At 32.0% G+C, this 24,285-nt stretch overlaps 1 protein-coding gene across 17 annotated transcripts in view; it reads left to right on the plus strand.

Moving 5' to 3' along the window:
- The window catches only part of LOC140445580 (uncharacterized), a 538,348-nt gene that overhangs the window by 365,792 nt on the left and 148,271 nt on the right, over positions 1 to 24,285 (plus strand). Inside the window, exon 5 of one of the 17 annotated variants that reach the window (XM_072537741.1) lies at positions 20,495 to 20,760. The exons of 14 other annotated variants lie outside the window; for them this stretch is intronic. In XM_072537741.1, coding sequence (XP_072393842.1) covers positions 20,495 to 20,745 — 251 coding nt within the window. In that variant the 3' untranslated portion in view covers positions 20,746 to 20,760. Of the gene's footprint in view, positions 1 to 9,247; positions 9,532 to 20,494; positions 20,761 to 23,791; positions 24,049 to 24,285 lie in introns of those variants that run through there. 2 more of the 17 variants (XM_072537728.1, XM_072537750.1) reach the window with 2 other exon arrangements.

The following is a 24,285-nucleotide window of genomic DNA, read 5'->3' on the forward strand; positions in this document are numbered from 1 at the left end:
ATATTATATATATATTTTATATATATTATATATATATATATTATATATATATATATATATATATATATATATATATATATATATATATATATGTTATATTATATGAAATTATTCTCACTATTACCTTTTATTTTCACTTTTGTCGGGGACTATTATTTACAGACTTTTTGGATTTGGCACTTTGTGTCCGCCGATTTGCACAGTATCATATAATTTACTCACTGCATATTAACGTCATCCTCATCTTCTCTATCATCGCTATCAGTTTCATTACTGTCACTGTCAACCGTTACATTTATTACCACAGGATCAATATCGTCCATCAACATTTTGCTCTTCAAAATGCATGATTTAGCTAAGCAATATTTTCTACAGATTTCCATGATTCGTGGCATATGGGCATATGGTATTCTCACCGAAAAACAAATAAACTGTCGTTACTATAATTAAACTAATATAAAATAAAATTATATTTTGTAAATACTATTTATTTATTTAAAATCCTTTTCACTACTTTTCATCTCTTATTTCGAATGGGCACTTTTGGTCAATTACGTTAAAAAACATTAATTTTAATTCATGTCTGTGGAAACGAAAATACAAATAATACAACCTTGAATCGTGCTTGTGTTCGTCGTGGCATCGCCACGCTTCTATCGTCCATAAGAAATCATGGCCGTATCTCCGCAATGTTATTTTCTTAACATGGAACGCTCTGTAGGAGATTTATTGACGGAAGGTTTTCTGCGAAAAAATATTAAGTCACCTCTATGCTCTTCAGCAACGTCTGTGGTTGAAAAAGATTATCCGTCAATTCTGCATCTGCCGTAATTCTGAAGGAATTGGATCCATTTACCTCGTTCTCGTAGAAAGTGCACGATTACTCATGTCCGGGAAATTTTGTAGGTACGTTTCCAATTTTTCTATACTATAAAATTGTTTATACTTTGCGGCATAAATCCACATCTTGTCTTTTGATGCTAGCTCCTCGCCCTCGCAGATATTACCCACAACTTTTACATCCGACCGAGTTTGGTTGACATTTTGACCAAGACTGTGGATGTGGATATCATTTATTTTTAATCTTTGTTATGCCTGCGTTAATGCGCTTGAGAATTGCTGATTTGTAATTGTTATATTTTCACGTGTCTCTTATATACCCTTGGTTTGCTTTCCTTTTACTTTAGCGACGGAATTTGGAGGATGACCAGCAACACCGCTTTATTTGTTTGTATTTGGCATTTGTTTTATCTCCATAATTGCTGGGTTGTGTAGCAAATTTATAATAATCCTGATTACTAATCGTTCGCTCAAGTTCTCTGATAATACGTTTTGAAGCGTCTAATTGAATGTTTGCGATTTTAATATCATATTTTAATGTTAAATGACTTACAACTTCGGCACGGTTAGTTACAAAATTATCAGGTAGGTATTTCAGTGTTAAGTTAATAACTGCTGATAATATGTTATTCAATGCATTAAATTTTTTAGACCTCACGAATACTGCTATTTGCAAAATGGAATTAAAGTAAATGATTCCTGAAGGAGAAAAAAACGAATTTAGTGTTATTCCAGTCAAACTAGTCAGTTTTCGTATTAAAAGTCAATTTAATATTTACATTTACATGCTCGGCAACTATGGCCATTCGCACGAGGGCGATTACATACAACATTATAAGAGGCATCGATTCGAACACTACAGGTTTTGCAAATAATGTGTTTGATACTTCTAGAGTCTCGTGCATTGATAAAGCGCAAACTGTAACCTCTTTTGTATATAGAAATGTTTCTTCAACGTCGATATTCCCAAAAAAATCTTTATTTCGAAAATAAGTTACAATTTTTGAGAAATTCTACAAACTACTACATTTAATGATTTTAAACTTGACTATTGAAACATAATTACAATAATAATAAAAATATTGATTTCTTCCTATTTATAACGTCGGATATCGGAATCTGCTGATTCTTAATAGTAAGGAAGCTTATGGCTACATTTCTCCTCCCTCCATTGGTTGGGACTTCGTCCTCGAAGTTTTGGTTACTTCGGCTATCAGCTCGTCTAGTATCTGGATCTGGGCAGGATGCAATTTTTCTCCAAATAGGATTTTGGAAATTCGTTTTCTTTTCCTAATTAGGAAGATTATTAGGAAAGATAAAATAGTTAAAAATATTATAACAGAAGTGGTGCTCAGTCCTATGGATAATCGGGGTAGTACTTCTATGGTATCTATTGGTTGAATTTGGCCATGTGTCTCTGGGATTGTTAATTTTTCGATTTTCATCTCATGGTTTGGTATTAATTTTATTGGAACAATTTTTGGAATGGAAATGTCTTGAGACGTCTTTTTATTAAATTGGATACCTTCAATCATTATTGGTACATCTGTCGTCAAGAGGCTGGTTGAATTAATTTCTATCTGCTGGATTCTCATTGGGTGAACTATTCCCAGCAATATGACTTTGCTGGTTTCTTGGAAAAAGTTCTCTGTGATTAATGTTTTTGTGCAATTATCTACATTGGGTATGTTACATTTGGATTGTACATAGTTGGAACAAACTATGTTATCGCCTTGTCCTATACAAGTGTTGAACCATTTATTATTTGTATAGTAGCTTGCAGGTGGCAGAATCATAACTTGATCTTTGTTTGGAATGGGATAGATTTTATAGGTAGTGTAAGGAGTTTCATGGAGTATAGGGATTTTAATTATTATGAGCATTGTATTTGAAGTTACACAAACTAAAGTTTTTGTTGACTCTATAAGTTCGTAAGGGTGTCTGGGATAAATTTTGAGAAGGTTCTCTTTAAGGTCTATTATTTCCTTTAAAGTGAATAATTCTATATTAGAGATATTAAGTTCAGATAAAGTAATGGTTCTTATAAGTTTCATTAGAAATTCGTTTATATTTTGGAGATTTATTATCTCATTGTGTAGAATGATATAGCTGTCAAAATCAGCTGATAATTTGTTGAGTGCAGATATGAGAATTGAATTATCAGAATTCAGTTTTTCTAAAAGTTTATCGAATCTCGTGTTAAAAGAGTTTCCATAAGATATTTGGTTATTAAATTTTTTTATGATTTCGTTTTGTTTATTTTCTAAAGAGATTATGTGTGATTTTAACAAGTCTAAGTCAGAGTCGTCTGGATTTCCAGTCACGTATTTGATGGCTGTACCTAGAAAATTAAAAAGTCCGCGTTTCTGTTTTCGCGTAATCTTGTGTAGATCGTCTTTTGTTTGTTCTTGTATGTGGGTGTATTGGGAGTACAGTAGCGAGAGAGGTGCATTTTTGAAGTGATCTTTGAAATAGCTTGTCGGACTAGCGTCAATACTGTCGGATAATTTGTCTAGTGGAATGTGAAGAAAATGTCTGTGATAGTGGGAGATTTCTCTTGATTTGCCTATCTCTTCAGCATAGTAACCATTATTCGGAATCTCCTGAATATTGAGTGGATGGACCAGGGCGAGGATTGTCCTGTGAAAAATTTGGGTCTTGAGTAGGTTTATCTACATGTTTTCGTATTCGTTTTACATATTTAAGGTGAGTGCTTGTTAAATTTTGTTTATCTGTTTTACCGATTATTTTTGTTTTGTCTTGCGTTTCTGGATGAATAGTGGAGAAAGGGGCGTGTAATTTGGACTTATGTTTTTTTTTAGAAACATATAGGGATTTTGTAAGGTCTATTTCCGGAATATCTTCGGCATTTTCATTTTGTCTATCTAAAAGTTGTTGTCTTTTTTGTTTTTGTTTATTATATAGTTCGGCAACAAAGGGTTGGAGTTCTTCTTTATGTCTTTGATTATATGTTTCGTATATCGGAAGATCAAAGTCGAAATGTATTTCTTCTGCATAGGGTCCGTACAGAATTGAGAACGGGGAATAATCTGTGGAACTGTGGATTGATTGGTTGTAAATAAGAATGGCGTGTGTTAGAATGTCATCTAACGAATCATTTGGATTTTGGGCTTGTAAGGTCCTAAGTTTTTCAATAAGAGTTGAATGAAAGCGCTCTACTGGAGAGTTTGAGGAAGAATTGTTTACCGTTGTAAAATGTATTTCGATTTTGTGGATATTTAGGAATTCTTTAATGACTGCGGAATTAAATTCGGCGCCGCTGTCGCATACAATCTTTTTTGGATAATTGTGGTGCGAAAAGTAGTGTCTTAATTTATTTAGTATGGAAATGGAAGTTTTGTCGAAGAGCTTATAGCATTGACCGTATTTGGAAAAAGAATCTATTATTGTGAGATACAGGTTTTTATTGCAGTGGAATAGATCGATATGTAATATATCAAAAGGTTTTTGACCTAACAACGGTCCTAATTGGGGAAGTTTATAAGGGCGTCGTTCGTATTTACTTTTTAGGCAAATTTCGCATTTATTGATAAAATTAGAAATAGTTGTCTGCATTGAGGGCCAATAAAATTTTTGTTTTAAATGTTTGTAGGTTTCAATTATTCCGTTGTGATTTTCTACGTGATATTTCTTTATGCATTCTATTTGTTGGTTTTCTTCTTCTATGTCCTGAAGTAGTATATTGCAAAATATTGCTTTGACTGTGGAATTTATTTTTTCTTTAAAATAGTTACAGATAAAAGGTCTAAATTCGTGAGGGATTGTTATTGCAAATTTTTTATTTGGTCTAAGGATATTTTGGAAGGTATTTGCTATTTCTGTTTTCCAATTATTTGTCAAAGTGACAGTGTAACGGTGTTTGTTAAAAATTCTTTTGTATTTAATTTCAAAATTATTTGACTCTGGTTTAAAAATAATTTGGTTTGAGGATAAATTAATTGGTTCAGGTGAAATCTCTATTCCAGTGATAGGGTTCTCAGCTGATGTATGTTGTGTGTTAGTACTGTTTTGTAAGTTGTCAAAATCGGCAAGGAAATCGTCTATGTCGAAATTGTCGGGTGGTTCAGCACATTCTGAATTCGGGGGTTCAGCACATTCTGAACTCGAGCTTAGGGCATTTATTTGGACTCGGCTAAGAGCATCAGCGACTTGATTCTCTTTGCCTTTTTTATATTTAACTTCAAAATCATATTCTTCTAGTTTAAGTCTCCATCGGGCTAATCTAGAAGTGGGGTCTTTAATTTTGTAGATCCATACGAGAGGATTGTGATCTGTTTCTACAGTGAATTTTTGGTTGTATAAATACATACGGAAGTGTTTACAAGAATCTAGTATGGCTAAAAGTTCTTTTTCAATAGTGGAGTAGTTTCGTTCTGCGGAATTTAGAGTTCGAGAATAGTAGGCAATAGGGTGATTATTTTGAGATAATACTGATCCTATAGCTATATTAGAGGCGTCTGTAGTCAGTACAAAAGGCTTTTCGAAGTCTGGATATTGTAAGACTGGAGAATTAGTTAACAATTGTTTGCATTTTGCAAAACATTCTAAATAATTTGGATTTGTGGGGTCGATAGTTGCTCCTTTTCGAGTACATCTCGAAAATGGGGATGTTATTTTTGCAAAGTTGGGTATGAATCTTCGGTAGTAACCGATTAAACCAAGAAATGATTTAATTTCTTTTACTGTTTTTGGTAGAGGATATTTTTGTATAGCTTCGATTTTTGCTGGGTTAGGTTTGATTCCTTCGGTTGTCACTACGTGACCTAAGAAAGAAACTTCTTTCGTGAGAAACTCGGATTTGTCTAACTGAATTTTTAAATTATTTTTCCTGAAAGTGTCAAAAATAGTCGCAATATGAACTAAGTGTTCTTGCAGTGACTTGGAAAAAATAATGACATCGTCCATGTAGACGAAGCAAAACTTATGAATAAAGGGCCTAAGAATATTGTCCATTAACCTTTCGAATGTTGCTGGGCTATTCTTTAAACCAAAGGGCATACGTAAAAATTCAAAGTGACCATGCGGAACTGAAAAGGCTGTTTTCCGAATAGAATCCGGATGAACTTCAATCCGATGGTAACCTTGAGCTAAATCTAATGTTGTGAAATAACTGGCTTTTCCTAAGTTATCCAGTATCTCATCTATCTGAGGAAGTGGGTAGCGATCACTTTCAGTATGATCATTAAGCTTCCTGTAATCAATTACTAATCTAAATTTTTTCTGACCTGAGGCATCAGCTTTTTTTGGTACTATCCAAACTGGAGCTGAGTACGGTGAAATTGACGGTCGAATTATCTTATTATCTAATAAATTATTTATTTGTTTTTTTATTTCTTCCTGCATTGCTTTGGGATGCCGAAATCCCTTTACATAAATTGGATTTTCATCCTTCGTTTTAATTTCGTGTCTAACAGCTGACGTGAAAGTTAAATTTTTGTTTTCGTCGTAAAATACGTCTTTAAATTTTTTGCAAAGATTTATAATTTTATATTTTTCTTCGTTATTTAAGTGCGAAGTACGGATTTTATTTTCATTAAAATGCGTCGTCGGAATTTTTACTATATTATAATTACAAAAGTTCTCAACTTCAATTCTCTTATTAAATTTCATAGGCATAGGTAAGTCGATAGTGTCTATAAAGCCGTTTTTTGCAACGTGAATAGAATGGGGAATTTTGATACCTTGAAAGTGTCTTTCGCGCAATAAAACTTCGCCATTATGAACGCTCACTGGAATTTTTTGGTATAAAGTTTCAAATGGAATGCTAACGTGAGGATTCTCAAAGGTTAAAGTATGAGTTGCGTAGCTAATTGTGGCGTGGAATCTTTTCAGATCGTAAGTTCCAAGGAGGATATCAAAGTGCTGACTAAAGTCGGCGACTTTTACGTCGAATGTTTGTGGAATTCCATATTCTAGGAATAGTGGCGTCTTAATATTTAAGTCGTGCTTGGAAGTAATTTTCATTGACGTTAGCGAAAAAGGTTTTCGATAAATATGATTTTTATCAAATAGTTTGAGAGCTCGCGGATTTAAAATTGAATGGGAACCGCCGGTATCGATTAAAACGCGTAGATGTGTTTTGGGTGTAACGAAGCAGGGTAACCCAGGGGAACTTTCAATATTATGTAGGTTTATACAGGGGGTGGATGATCGTCTAACGGGATGGCTTGAAAATCCTGATGATTTTCATCATGCAAATCGGGCTCTTGTTCGCATTCGTAATTTTCGAAATCATTTTCGAAATATTGGGTATCATTTGAGTCTATGCGAAAATTGTGGCTTCTATTAGTTGTAATTGTCATGGGCTGATGGTTTCTGGTTGTGGTAGTTTGAACACCGCTCATTGGAGTAGCAAAATTTGGTTGGGGTCGAGGAGCTTTATATTTATTTAATCTTTGTTGGTTGTTTTTCGGAACATTGTTTCGTCGGAAGGATTGATTTTGTTCGTGAGAACTGAAATTTTGTCTCTGAGGAAAATTATAGTTCTGTTGTGGAGTGAAGTTAAAATTGGGCTCTGTGTTGTGAGTTGAAGGTCTCACATAATTTGAATGCGTGGGTTGGAAGTTTGAGTATGTGGGTTGAAAGTTTGTGGATCTTTGATTATTCGAAGATTGATAGGGTTTATTTTTGAGTGGGGCCTTTTTGTTTTGTTGGCTCTTAAGGAAGTTCATGTATTGTTGTTGATTTTTGTGGTTATCGTAGGCAATACACTTTTGAAGGGCTTCTTCTGGGGAATTTAATTCTAAATGCGATAAGTATTCGCAATAAGGCTCGTTGATTCCGGTACAGAAAGTTTTGAGGGCAATGTTTTTGAAGTATGGAGTTTTAAAAGTGACTGTCGCGGGATTATCGTTTAGGGTGATGTGTTGGTGTAAATCGTTCAGATTTGTAGTTATTCTCTGATGATAATTGTCGTAGGATTCACTATGTTTTTGGACGGTAGTGGATAGTTGTGTTACTAATATGTCTTCGGAACGTCTGTCTCCGTATTTAGTTAATAACGCTGGACGAATTTCTGTCCAATTGGTTTTATTAGAATAGTTTAAGAAATTTCTAGGTTCTCCTTTAATTCGAGATACGATATGGGAATTTAAGATAAATTCTTGGGACGGATTTAAATCTTGGGTGCCTAAGAAAACTATTAAATTATCTACTGCTTCGATAAAGGTGGAGAGGTTGTCTCCAGAAGAGAATTCAGGCAGAGTTGAGCAAAGGCTAGCAATATCGCTATTGGTCATCGGCATTTTGGAACGTAATTTAGATGCAGGCTTAGATTTAGAGGTTTGTAGATTTCTTTTTATTTTTAAATTTAAATTGTCGAATAGTAAACTTAAATTTTCGATACTATTTTGGGAAATATCATTCAATGTACTCATAAAATATATGCAAAAATATTAATGCAAGTATATATAAAAATTCGTTGAAGTAAAATGTTATAAATAACATAAATTCAATAAACAATAAATAATAAATTCAATGTAAATGTTTAAGAATTCAATTAAAATAATAAATGCTCATAAACAATGGTAAAGAAAGGAAAAACTTACGCAAGGATGATCGTGTTTGATTTCCAATACATTTTTCTCTTTTACCAGGTTCTTCAGGATTTCATTAAACTAATGTAGACCAGGAAACGACTATGTTTCTGTATGAAATATCCTGTGGTTCGCAGCGCCAGAAATGTTTCTTCAACGTCGATATTCCCAAAAAAAATCTTTATTTCGAAAATAAGTTACAATTTTTGAGAAATTCTACAAACTACTACATTTAATGATTTTAAACTTGACTATTGAAACATAATTACAATAATAATAAAAATATTGATTTCTTCCTATTTATAACGTCGGATATCGGAATCTGCTGATTCTTAATAGTAAGGGAGCTTATGGCTACATTTCTATATACAAGGTTGCATGTTTGGTGGTAGAAATCGCTTGTTTTATTACTACCATAACTAAAGTCACCTTCCAATAATTTCCCCGCCTGGTGGCTGTCCAGTATATAATGACCTTGTAATGGGAAGCTTTTTGCGCATCGCATGTCCCGAAATGCTTAATGCCATATTTTGCAGGCTTTGAAGGAATGTATTAAGTAAAGTTTGTATGTCCTCCATAAGAAAATAGCTGTTTATTTACAGTTCGTCATAAAAATAATATTTAAAATAATAAAACCATTAAAAGATTATAAAGATAAAAGTGTACAATATTGTTTGGTTGGGTGTAACTCCAAATTACCAGAGGTGGTTCTACAACAATACTTGGTGTAACGTTATGCAACCATAGAAAAGTTGTTTCGTGTCAATTATATAGAATTTTATTATAATTCGAATTATTTTCTGATATCTGACATCGCTACTACCTTAGTTTTAAAATGTCACCTTTTGCAGGTATTATTCACATCGGAACTGGACGAAAATATCCTAAAATTATTATAGAACAGAATCGATTTACTATAAACTCCATGAACAACTCCAGGACCAATTGGAGATGCAGTCAATACCCGAAGAGCAAATGCAAAGCTTCTTTAGTGACTTACGGAAAAATTGTTAAAGTCAATCATTCTCACAATCATCCCCCCACTAATCCCTCTGTAGCAGAACTTGTACCGCAAATGGTTACCATTATTCGAAGCCAAAGTGTGGAAGAACCATTTTAAATTTTTGTTTAGAAAGTTTGTTAGTTTGAAAATTATGAAAAATAATTGTTTAATTGATTCGAAAGATATTTTGTAATACATGTTTGTCAACTACTTATTATTACCTCAATCTATCTGTGAAAAATGGTAACATAACCATCAACCCCAATAAAACGTAAAAAAGAGTTACAAGATCGAAGAGTAAGTGTAGCAACAGGAAAGATCAAACTATTATAAACAGATTAAACTAAGCACATACATGCTTAACACATTAATACTATATTACTGAAAGTGTCCATTCAGTGTGCCGTAATAGACCGAGGAAATAACATTTCTGTGGGAATTGCGACAAATCCAGATATCTGACAATTTTTTTTTGTTATTACAGATCTATATAAAGAAAACCTATATGTTTTTTGCATAAATTTCGGCATTTAGGAATTTGTTATTCCGCCCAAAGTTGGATATTGTAGTCTTTATTAAACCCTCAAAATTTCAGATTGATCCATTAATTAGTTTAAAAGTTATTCTATTTGTTTATGCCAGAGACCTTTTTTGCACTCACATTAGTCAGAAAATAACAAAGGTTTAGTAATTCTACGCATACCAAATAAAAGTTTAAGAGTTAAATTATTCATATACACCAAAAAAAGTAAAAAAAATAATAATTTTTTACAACGCAAAACCCTTTTCTAAAATTACGGTTATCTTTGATTTATAAACATTTAGAATAACTTTTATACTATTGCTCGTAGATAAAATCTTTTTTCGTATTCGAATTTTTATACGAATTTAAAAAAAAAGTTGTTCTACGATAATTTGGGGCAAAGTTAGTTTTTTTTTAATTCACAGCAAATTTAATTATAACAATTAAGGAACGCAATTTTCGACATTTGATAGAAAAGGATTCATAGTTTTGACGTGACAACGTCTTAAATTAGGTTGTGGCTCGGAGTCACTCATGAAAAAGTGTAACGCCCGCTCACGTCTGTTACGATGAGTCACCGAACGAGAGAGAGGCCCGCCGGACCGGCGAATGCCTTGCGTCTCTCTCCCACTCAAACATGATCGGTCCGCTGGTGCGATGCTATTTCTCCTATCATCGTCCTATCCTCAACAAAATCACTCAAATAGAAATTAGTTAAGTTTAAGTTTACATGTACAATGTTTTAGTAAACAAAATATATTTCTATAGTTAAAATTTGTGCAATTCTTATTTTCATTCAATTCCTTGTTCCTATTGTGCAATTTAATAATATTCATATCAATAAATATTCTACCGAGAAAAAGACGTTGTCACGTAAAATCTTCGCCCGTAAAACCGACTTTACAGGCAACCGATTTTTGTACAAAAAGTTGTACAAACATTGCACTATAACAGAATCCTCTGTGAATTCTCAAAAATATAGTTCAAATTAAGACTAATAGTGTCGACTGGAGGGGGAACCCACAAATCTACGTGTTCAAAAAATGAAAACGCATCTTCAAACTACTATAATTGTTTATATCTCCGCATCTACTCAAAGGATTTTATCTTTCTTTTTTTAATTTATATATACAAATATGTTATTTGTTTACAAATTAATTAACTAATAAACGGTGTAATTTGTTTAAACAATTTATGAAAAAAAAATTCTTTCTTTATTAAATTACCTTTATTAAATAGTTTAGTATTACTTAATTTTAAGTAAAAATAAGCTATAACATATAATCATTGATATATAAGGAGATAAAATATAGACACACATATACAAGTGTATATATATATATATATACATATATATTTATATATGTATATATTTATATATGTAAATATTTATATACAGTGTGTAAAAGCCAAATGGAATAAATTCATTATTTAGGTTACTGTACATATTTATAAAAAATCCCGAAACACGTCAAATTTAAATTATAACTTGACATTCTTTAACGTGAAAATGCAACCCCTACCTTCAACCCCCTTAGAATGACAGGTACAACCCCCAATTTTTAAAATAGGAAATATAGGCTTGTGATATATCGTTTGAAAGGTCTTTTCATTCTCCATTCAAAAATGGTGTCGCTTTCAAGTTTATTAAGATTAATTAAGATAAAATAGATTAAAATCATGTGGTTACCGAAATTCGCTACAATAAAATCAAAAACTAAAATGCAATGCAAAGCGTAATAAAATGTAGAACACGAAAAAGAACTATGAATGTTAATGAAGTAGATTTTCAAAATGTTCACCGCGAACGTCTTGGCAACATCCTAATCTCAAATAAAACTGTCTTCTAACATTATTTAACATAACAGGCGTGATCGACCTAATCGCAAGCGTTATTCGTTCTTTTAAGTCATTTTAATCAGAAGGTTTAGTTTTGTACACATGGCTCTTCACATATCCCCATAAAAAGAAATCTAATAATGTAAGATCAGGTGATCGCGCTGGCCATTAAATCGATCCTCGCCTCCCTATCCACCGATTGAGAAATATTGTATCGAGGTACTGCCGGACATTAAGTTGGTAATGTGGTGGTGCTCCATTCTGCTGAAACCATATCGTATTCGCTGGAACTTGAGGGTTTCCTGGATCAGGATATAAATTTTCCAACGTTGGAATGACATCATTTTGAAGTAGTGCCAAATAATTGTTGCCATTCAAGTTGCCCTCAATGAAAAAGGGACCAATGATATTGTTTCCTACAATCCCTGTCCAAACATTAATCTTTTGAGGGTATTGAGTGGGTTTTTCTCTCATCCATTGAAGATTTTCCGTGGCCCAGTAGCGGCAATTTTGCCGATTAGCATGACCGTTAAGTGAAAAAGTACACTCATCAGAAAACATAACGTCTTCTAATTGGATAATATTGTTATCCAACATGTCCATCATTTGCTCACAAAAAAAAGTTCTCCTATCAAAATCGTCTTCCATGAGCTCCTGAGTAGGTATCATCTTATAGGGATGCAATTTATTTTCTTTTAATATGTATGGCTAGCATTGAATGTAGTGGATGCCTGTCTACTCGATATATGTGGATTTTCCTGAAACTCAAGCAACACATCTAATTTGAGTTCATCACTCAGTGCATTGGTAGCTGCTTTTTTTATCTGCCTTACATGACCAAACTTGCGAAACTGCTTCTCTATTTTACTTAAATAAATTTAAATTTAGGTAAATTAGGAAATTTCTCATGAAATAGGCGAGTTACTTCCTGTTGTGTTCGGGTGTTATCTCCGTAACCAATCATTTGTAAAACTGTTATTTTATGCATTTCCGTTAATCTAACCATTTTTCAGAATTGAATTGAACGAACTTTTTACTTAAATTAAAATACTGACAACTTAAATAAAACAATTTACTAATGCGTGTTAAAATAACGTTGCCACGGAAATTCTTTAAAGTTTTTTAATGGTTATCATCTAAAAACCACATTGCTATGGTTTTTGTTCACTTTCTCATTATCAAGACCTAAACGGGAAATAAGTTTTGAGTATATTTTAGCGAATTTCGGTAACCACATGATTTTAATTTATTTTATCTTAATTAATCTTAATAAACTTGAAAGCGACAACATTTTTGAATGGAAAATGAAAAGACCTTTCAAACGATATATCGCAAGCCTATACTTCCTATTTTAAAAATTGGGGGTTGTACCTGTCATTCTAAGGGGGTTGAAGGTAGGGGTTGCATTTTCACGTTAAAGAATGTCAAGTTATAATTTAAATTTGACGTGTTTCGGGATTTTTTATAAATATGTACAGTAACCTAAATAATGAATTTATTCCATTTGGCTTTTACACACTGTATGTATATATTTATAATTCAAGAAGAAACAGTACAGCTGAAATCTCATTTTTTAGATATAGATGTATTTCTAATTCTATTTTTTATATTATATTTTATGATAGAAAATAATATTTTTTCATAACTTGATGATGATGATGATGATAGTGTGTTTGGCATGGAAACCAGTCCTTTTGCCACAGATTTTTAAATGATTTATGTTATGTTTATCAATTAAAAACTTGATTGTACTAAATTTATATTATATATCCGGATGCATATAAGTGATTACATATGAGTTCGTATATAGATTTCTGATTCAATGACAGTAGGTGGGTTATGTTTACTGGAAGTTGCACATTACTTTTAACTAGGTTTTCATAAAACGTAGATGAGAGTGCTTTATTTTTAATACATCCAAACAGGATGTGATTAACATCACACTGGGAAATATTATCGCATAAACACTTTCCTGATTCTATAATGTTTAATCTAGCCAGGTGAGCAGGAACAGCACCGTGACTAGTTTTTAATCTTGTGATAGTTGCTGCTGATCGTTTAGATATATTATAATGGAATATGTGTGGTAATTCTGTTAGGGATGGTAACGTAGGATGGATCTTGTAATAATGATTATTTGAAGTATTCGCCAATATTTTCCATCTGTCTTGCCAGTTAAAATTTATTTTTTTAGTATAAAAATTGATTAGGTCTGATACTGTGTAAATATGTTCTTGTATACCTGAATGAGTAGAATCCTTAGCGAGCTCGTCTACTATTTCATTACCTTTTATCCCGGAGTGACTTTTTGCCCAAATAAATGTTATATCTTTGTTTCTCATTTTTTGTTTAATGTCACATATCAGCTCACATGTTTTATGGTTTAACTCAGTATTATTAAGTCCACTAAAAATTGACTTAGAGTCTGAGATGATCACAGCATTTTGCAAATTTGCGTGCTCTAGCCAATCCAGAGCTTTCCTAATAGCTACCGCTTCTGCAGTGTAAATAGAGCAATGTGGAGGAAGCTTTATTTTAAGTGATTTGTTTTTGGAAGGAATATACACTGCAGACCCTACTTTCCCATCGTTCAGTTTAGAACCATCTGTGTAAATTATAGTTTTATTAGTATATTCACTCAATATGGAGTTCAACAGCTTGTTATTTATTTGATGTGAATCTGAATATTTCGGAAATATAATATTTAATTTTTTTAAGATTGTATTAAATTCTAATTTATAAAATGGTTTAATATAATTTGTAGAAAGTGTAACCGGTAAATCATTGGTTTCCAGAAAGGCATCTGCTAATGGTGGTGAATTTTTTATTCTCCAATAATTATTTAATAGATTTTGAATGGATAATTCATACAGCATACTTAGTAGGCCACTTGTTCTAGCCCTTAATTTTAATACATATTTTGTTGCTTATAAATTTCTACGATATTCTAATGGCATTTCATTACTTTCAGCAAGTAACAGGGGGCATGGTGTTGATTTCATAGCACCCAAAGTTAATCTCAAACTTTTAAACTGAATACGATCTATTTTTAGTAAATGTGTTTTGCTTGCTGATCCGTATAACACACATCCGTAATTCAAAATTGATCGCACGTAGGTCCTGTAAAACATCAATGCAACTTTGGGATCAGCACCCCATTTCCTGCAAGTGACACATTTAAGAAGATTAATGCCTTTCTCACATCTTTTTTTTACATATTGGACATGTTTAGACCATAGTAATTTGGGGTCTAGGATTATACCAAGATATTTATACTCAGTGACAACGGGTATATCATATCCTGACAGGTGTAGACTATCAGGCGTACGTAACCTATGTCTTGTAAATATCATAATGGCAGATTTTTCTGGGGATATAGTAAGTTCGTGGTCTTTAGTCCAATTATCTACTAGTTTCATGATGTGTTCCAGGACCTCCACACAATCGTCATATGAATCACGGACGGAGTAAATACATATATCATCGGCGTACTGTATACATTTTATGGAATCAACAAAAATGTCGTGTATACTTGCCGAAAATATGTTGAAGAGAATTGGGCTTAATACAGACCCCTGTGGTAATCCTGTATGAGTTTTTCGTGGACCATATAACTGATTACTATGGTCTCTGATATATAAAGTTCGGTTGCTAAAAAGATTAACTATATTAGCGGATAAATTTGTGGAAAACCCCAGTTTGCATAACTTTGAATGCATTACTGTTAAATTAACACAGTCGTAAGCGCCTTTAAGGTCTAGAAAGAAACATGCTAAATATTTATTTTTTGAAAAATTTAGTTGGATATCTGTTGTTAAGTGACTTATTGCATCTAGTGTTCCCAGACCAGATCGAAATCCGTATTGAGTGCTTGGCAAAAGATTATAGTGTTCGACTGTCCAGTTAAGACGATTTTTGATAATTCTTTCGAAAGTTTTTGTTATACAAGACAATAGAGAAATGGGTCGATAAGACGATGAGAGAGTTTTGTCTTTGTTGGGTTTGATAAAAAGACATATAATTGTTTCTTTCATTTTGTCAATGTAATTTCCTTTCAAAAGCCAATCATTAAATATTTTTAATAAATGATTTTTTGCCTTATCGGGAAGGTGGTTAATTATGGAATAAGTAATATAATCTTTCCCGGGCGCAGTAGATTTTGATATTTTAATAGCTGCATCCAGTTCTTGGATGTTTATTGGATTTTCTAGTAATTTAAATTTACTGGAATTGCATATTGATACGTGTTTTAATTGGTCTTGAACGTATGGTGGAGCGAACTTGTCAAGTAACTCTTCTATTAGCTCTGTTGAAATTGGTTGTGTCTTTGAATGATAATTTTTGTTAGCCATTTTATTAACAAATTTCCATATTTTGTTGAGCGGTGTATTTTTATTGATAGTATTTCCAAAGTTGATCCAAGATGTTTTTTGTTTTTTCATAAAAGCAACTTTGCATTTGGCTTGGATGTGTTTAAATTTTAGATAATTTTCAAGATTTGAGACAATATTATACTCTCGAAAAGCTTTTTTTCGACACGATATTAAATTTTTACATTCGTCGTCCCACCATACGGGAAGACCGGATTTTGGTTGAAATGATTTTTGAGTAATCATAGCAGAGTCTGCAGCTTCGCTAATTGTTTTTATTAAGTTATTAAACATTTCCAAAGATGTAACATCTATATAATGAGTGTCTAGAAGGCATTTTTCTAAGTAATTTTCAAATATAGACCAGTTCGCTGAAGACTCTTTCCATTTTGTGGAGGTATGGATTGTTCTTGGGGAATATTTCAAATCTAGGGTGATTTGGATAGGGATGTGGATTGTACCTAGTGAGTCATTTAGAGGATTCCAGGTAGTAAAGCCTGTTAAATGAGGAGATACTAATGTTAAGTCTATCATTGAAGGACGTTCGTTTGGTCTGGATATTTTGGTTGGTCTTCCGTCATTAAGTAAAATTAGATTAGTATTGTCTAAAGCGTCAGCTAAAATATTACCTTGTGCACTATCCTGTATGGAACCCCACCTACAGTGATGACTATTAAAGTCGCCCCCAATTAAAAGTCTGCCTTTAATTTGTCCAAATAAATTTTCCCAATCTTTGGATGAGACATATATTTTAGGAGGTTTGTAAACACATACTATTGATAATTTAACTTGTTCTAGAAAAACACCGCAAACCTCTATATTTGGATTATAATTTGTTTTGAATTTTATATCTGAAAAGGAAATGTTGTTTGCAACTAAAACAGCAACGCCTCCATAGCCATCACGTCGATCAACTCTAACATTATTAAAACCTTTAATATATAAATTTTTATTTTGTGACAACCAAGTTTCGTTCAGAAGAATGACATCAATTGTATGACTTTCTAGAAAATTAAGCAAATTAGTCTTTTGTTTTATAATAGATTGGCAGTTCCACTGAAGAATATTAAGTGTTCTATGATTCCCCATCACTATCGTTGTCTGATAAACAAGAAAGTATATTTCTGATTTCATTTTGAGTGACTTTTTGGAATTCAACTGAGGCTAGTTTGGGGTCAATTTGTTTAATTATTCTTTCTAAAGCAAATGGAATTTCTTGTAGAATTTGTAATTGTATTTTTTCTTTATATGCTATAAACTCATTACGATATGGGTTAGGAATTATAGGATGTGACACTGATTTTGTTTTAGAAGTTGAAGGAAATTGTAAGGCAGTTTTACATTGAGTCGGGGATATGGCTTTTCGTTTAAGAGGATTAGAAGTTTGTTTAGGTTTAGGAACGAATGAATTGTTTACTGTACGGTCATTTGCCGTAGTCGGAAGTTGGGGAAAGTTATTTAGGTTACTAAGCAATTCAAATTTATTATGTGTCGTGATTTTGGCATAGGATGGATTTTTTGCTAAAAACTCAGCTTCTTTAAATGTAGTATTCTCAATCGCCATTATTTTTTTAATATTATATTGATGTTGATAAGCTGGGCATTGTTTCGTTAGAGTCGTATGATCGTTTGTTTTACAGTGAAGACAATATTGTGAGTTATTACAACGGGAGTTGTCTTCATGTTCTTTGCCACAATTTTTGCATAAGCTGAAAGTGGACTTACACTGTCTGAGAGTATGACCAAATTTAAAACAATTTAAACACTGTACCACAGGGTATATGTATTGTTCAACTTGAAACCTTACCAAATCTAACATAATATATTGAGGAATAATATTTCCTTCAAATGTTAAAATTACCATTTGCCTAGGAACAAAAATAGTTTCATTATCTAAATCAATAAGTTTTCTTTTCATACGTCTTACCTCGGATATTTTTTGGTCGGAAATAATATTATTCATCATATAATTTTCGTCCAAAAAAGTATCAACTTGTCTAATTATTCCTTTTTTGTGATTAAAAAAATTCGGAATGTAAGCAATAAATTTGTTAGAAATAATTATGTCATGATTGACTAAACTATTTGCACAAGTGTAAGAATTAAAAATTACTTTCACTTTATTTCTACCGACGAGTTTAATATCGACAACATCTTTCTTAAAAAAGTTATTAATGAATAAATAATGACCTACTCGGACTGGTGATAAACGTTTAATATTTGGGTCGATGGACTCGACAAAAACAAAAAACGGGCCTTTTTCAGAGGATTTATACCTATTATTTAAATCAAAACGGGCACTTACTGCCTCCATATTTTCAGCTTTATCAGGGGGTGGCTTTTCGCCACCCGAAGAATCATCCATTTTTAAATATAAAGAACAATCCTACCTTGTTTTATTATTCCTTACTATTTAAAAAACTAAACTTTAACTGCTTAGAAATTGAAAACTAATTAGCACTTAATTGATGTGGACACTATCGATGCCAGCACACAACTGGTTTCATAACTTTTAACTCACATTTTATTTGATTGTATGTATAAAAAACTTTACAAATTACATGATGGATTTATGTTATTTTATGAGTATGCCATTAATTCTCAAATACTCATACAAATTATTAATATTTCATTTTATACATTTGATAATAATAAATGATACATGCAAATATGATTCTTATTAAACGCAGCAATTACACATTTTTTTTTTAATTTTCTATACAAAATATGAGGTAAACATTTTAGTTTTCTAATATTAAACGTATTGTTAGCACACTACTAAAAAAAGATACCCCCGATACAAGAAAAAGTGGACTTGTGGGATGAAAAGGTAAATTTCTAGAGACAAGAATAAATGTGAGTACTATCAAGTAATAGTTATTCTTGGTTAAAGAATTAAGCATTGTCTTGTGTCAAACTTGGAACAAGAAGATGATTAATTCTTCAGCCAAAAATAACTAATACTTGGCAGTACTCAAATTTCCTATTGGCTCTAGAAATTTACCTTTTCTCCACCCAATTCCACTTTTTTATGAGTGTAAAATGAAATTATAAATACTCTTGTCTACTTTTTTTGTTAGGTACCACACATACTTCTTTCATATCAAAATCAGTATCTACATTTTCTAAATCTGAACTATCATCCAAATTTTCCTCCGATTTTTCAACTACATCCCAATTCTCACATGTTTCTGCTGTACAATCAGTGCATAAATTTGAGCAATATTAACCAATTTTTTTACACCCACATATTAATTTCACGCATCCTGTTTTGCATGTTATTTACTACTCCACTACTACTACTCTAACGTGATCAAATGATGCATATACTCTCTCTCTCCATTCATTTATATACCTATTGTATTACACGCTTTAAATTATTTTAAATTACAAAAATTTACACGACAATTGTAAAGTATTGATTAAATAATACCTTCTGGTTTATTAAGAAATGCTGATTGAAGAGATAGGTACTTAATTTGTTGGTGCATATTGTATACTGTATCCTGCACTGCCATTTTTAATCTCTCAGATAGATCGGGTGTCTTGTTTTGCGGACGAGGTCTTCTTTTGCCTGGATTTTTAATAATATGATTATTTTCCTTCCTTTTCATAATTGAAAATACTTTCCGTCGTGATACTTTTAATAAAGCGGCTACTCTCCTAAATAAAAATTATTCAATGATATGTATTTTGATAAACAAACATACATTTCAATATGCTACCTGTTGATTTGATGAAAATGGCTCCACAGGCCCTCCATTCATTTTATTAATTCGAAATATTATAACACATTTAATACAAGTTGTTGTGCTTAAGAATTAAAGGTTTACCAGGCATGCTCTAAAAATAAAACCCTTAAAAATATTTCATATCACTCCGTTGACGTCTATTTAGCCATATTGAAATAACTAAATGTCAATTTAGAGAATAGAATTATTCTTCATTAAGTAATAAATAAATCCTAATGAATGTAACACGAAGGTAAAGGTTAGTCGTTATAACTGTTTGTTAAAAAATTTGTAAATTCAAAGTACACAAAATGATTGTATGTTTAAATGACATGAAAATAATTCATAAACACACTACAAACGCTGTCAAAACAAAACACTTGTTCGGTGTATGCTGTTGTGTATGGATATGTAGCTTAGATTCTTTATTTTAGTTTGTGTGAGCAGTGTGTAGTATACAAAATAATTCGTGAATAGTGTTATACTTGTGCAAAGATCTAGTGGATGGACTGTATAAGCAAAACGACTATAGTCAAAAGTATGGCAAAGAAATGAAATCCTTACATTTATATTATTTGAAACACACCCCGTATAAAATTCACATTCACAATTTTAATATTACCATTTTTTAGCAATATATGTTTCACGTGGAACAAGGAATCCCAAACTAATAGTATATGATGATGAATACATTATTAACAGAAAAGTAGCTGGTAGAACTACATGGAGATGTTCACAATATGCCAAAGTATTGTGTCGTTCAAGGGTTGTTACTTTTGGAAGAAACCTCTTAATAAAAAATGTTCATAATCATAAACCAAGATTTCCTCCATTGGACAAGGCAGTCAAACAATTTGTCAATATTGTTAAGGAGCCTAAATAAAAAAAAATTACCATAATACAAATTAGTTTTGACTTCTCAGTCCCATCTTTACCATCAGGGCTTATTGAGCACAATGCCATGCTTGTTTTATGTAATAAGAATGAAATAAAATACCGAGAAACAAAAATTCTGTTGTATTAAATTTTGTAACTAATTTATTATGGTTAATTAGGTTATATTAGGGTTATTTTATGATAATCATATTTCTCTTCAAGCTTTTCTATTTTCCTGCATCTTTCTCCGAGCTATCTTCCCTTTGCCTCCCTTATCATTTTTTAAATTTTTTCTATTAATTTGGCAGTTAGTTTTTCCGTATCGTTCTCCTTATGATTTCGTTTGAGGTCCATTTGTTGCAGAATATCTTCGGTAAACCAGTCTTTATTTTTTCTATAACAGGCCTTCAGTTATTCTTTGCACGTATTTTTGATTGTCTGTTTGATCTTGTATAATTTTATAAAAGATCGCCACATAAAACAATACTATAATATGTAATAACAACTTAAGAAACTATGCCGTCAACTCTTATCGGTACATATAAGTCAAAGGTAAGAAAAACTTACCACTCAATGGGGTAAGTTTTTTTTTTTGGCTAAACATTTTTGTACGACATTAATAAACTTGGGGTAAAATAAGTTGGGTAATACAAAAATAATGATTTGCGACCTAATACCGTACAAAAATATTGGTACTATACTAGAAGCCACAGTTAGAATGCAGTGCAAGTATGATAGGCAATGTATTTCTTACGGGAGAACGACGACCACATTGCCGGTTTGCCGCAAGCGACACATCAGGACCGGATTTAAAAATCATAGCACTAGAATATACGCGCGCACAACAATTGCCTACGGTTGTATAATAAAAGAGTATCATTATTGTTGTAACTAAAGCATGATCCAATCATCGATGTATAATTGAGAGAGTTACATCGTCGAAATAAATAATAGCATGAAGAAAAATACTATAAACAAAGTAAAATATATCAAAATCTCATTGTCGATAGCTTATCTATATTTATCAATTTTCAATAGCTTCCATGGCAAACAAATTCGTTGGGGAAAATAATCATTATAAAGTCATTAGGAGAAGTGAATTAGTTTTAATCCCCATTGTTTACGCAAAACAAACATGTCTCTTTGTCGATTTGGGTACTGGCCATGAGACCAAAAACTTGTTGGCAGAAACTATGAAAGCTCAGTTCTATTTCATTTTTGCAAGCGGATGAAAGTACCGACATCATGAAGCCGTTGCCAGTATCTGTCGTGCATTTCAATCAGGGTATGATTCTTAGTGTGCAAGTAAAACGTGTGGTGTTAAATGTATTAAACTATTATCTGAACTTAAAAAATAGTGACAGCTTGACTATTACTGTGGAAAAAGTTTCGAAAATGTGCGGTGTGAGTGTTCGCAAAATTTATGACATACGCGAAAAAGCCCTGCAAGGCGAACTGAAACCGGTACAAAAAAAGGAAGAAAAACAATTTCTAGTCCAATTCACGTGAGAATTCTTACGATGAGGGAGTGAAATCTCGAATAAGGAAAATTGTCAATGATTTTTTTTTGGGAAAACATACCACCAACCGTTGACAGCATAATGAACAGAGTAAAGAATAATGTGGATCTACTAGCTATTTCAAATCCACAAGCTACTAAATGCCATAGGTTTTGAATATGGTAAAAGAGGTCGAGATTCGATAATGATGGAAAGAAAAGATATAATATCCTGGAGACACAAGTAGCTCAGACAAATAAAAACATTGAGGAAGAAGGATAACGTAAACCTTGTTTATACCGATGAGTCTTAGACTAACGTAGGAGCTTCAGTCAAAAATGAATGGAGGGACACAACGATCAAGAATCCACTAGATGCCTTCATAAAAAACTCTATACTGGACTGAAAGCTTCAACCCAAAGTGGTCCTCGGTTTGTCTTCTTCATCCAGGAAGCGAAACTGGTTTTGTGGCATGACCAAATTAACTTTCTTGGCCAAGAAGGCAACCACTGATTACCACGACGAAATGGAGGGGAATCTATATGAAGAATGGTTTGAGAAGACTTTAATTACAAACTTGCCGAAAGACAAAGAAAACGTTGTCGTTTTGAATAATGCGTCATACCACTTTCGCAAAGTTTATTTCCCGAAAAAATTGTGAAGCAAAGGAAAAATCAAGGTATGGCTAATCGAAAAGAACATTTTCTTCGTGATAGATTACCTAAAAAGTGAATTACCTCCTGGATAATACGGCCGCATGCGAGACTGCCGCCTTACCATTGTATATATATATATATATATATATATATATATATATATATATATTTATCGTGTCGTATAGGGTAAACTTCTTGCATTTTTTTGTGTGTATATGTATATATATATATATATATATATATATATATATATATATATATATATATATATATATATATATATATATATATATATATATATAAAGTATTTACGAGGTATTAGATGTTTTATGTATACTGCTATTTTTAATATAATGAATTTGTTTTTTTTTGTTTATTCTCTTATTTAACTCAATTAAATTAATGAGTAAAGATTTTTGAAACGAAGCGCGTACTGTCCTGATTTCTCAGTCTATCGCCAAACTTATAGGAGCAGGGAAGAACTTTTATTTTCGGAAAAATTTTTCCCCATTTTCGGTAATTTGACAGAGTACGGCATTCATACATAAAATTTCGAATCTGTACATAGATACATTTTTTTACAACCTCGTACGTTTTGGCCGGGACAGGGATGAGAGATCTAAAATACAACACTTTGAACAAATTAGAACTCCTATGCTTTTTGTACCGATAAAATTTGACGGCATAGTTTCTAAAGTTGTTATTACATATTATAGTATTATATTACATAGTTTCTATAGTTGTTATTAGTAGTATTGATTTATATGTGATTCATGCTGGGTTAAATGACTGTATGACACTGACAAACACTATAGTGTTTGTTTAGATTGTTTAACGGTCTAAAACGATTTATGATAAAATAATATAGGTACACAATTTTAATAATAGAATTTTTTAGCAATATATGTTATACCTGGAACAAGACATCCCAAATTAATAGTGTACGATGATGCATACGTTCTTAACAAAAAATTATCTGATAGAACCTTCTGGAGATGTTCACAATATAACAAATTAATGTGCAGTTCAAGAGTTATTACGTTTGGAAGAAATCTCGTAATACGAAATGTTCATAATCATAAACCAACGTTTCCTTCATTGGACAAGGCAGTTAAACAATTTGTTAATATTGTTAAGTAACTTTAATGCAATGAACTATAATAAAATTATTAAGTATTGATAAGAATTGAGTGTTTGTCCTAAACTACACCTGCATGTGGGTTTTAATCTTTGGTGGTCGCGCTGCAAAATTTGCAACTCTGGTTCTTAAAAACGCAGAACCTTAATTCTTTTTTAAAGATGTGTAACTTAACAAAATCATAACAAATAGAAAATCGCTTCTTTCGTAGAAAATCGTAAAATTCACAAAGTCTATATTTTTAAATTTTTGAA

Source organism: Diabrotica undecimpunctata, chromosome 7 (genome assembly GCF_040954645.1).
Source record: "Diabrotica undecimpunctata isolate CICGRU chromosome 7, icDiaUnde3, whole genome shotgun sequence".
Lineage (NCBI taxonomy): Eukaryota > Metazoa > Arthropoda > Insecta > Coleoptera > Chrysomelidae > Diabrotica > Diabrotica undecimpunctata.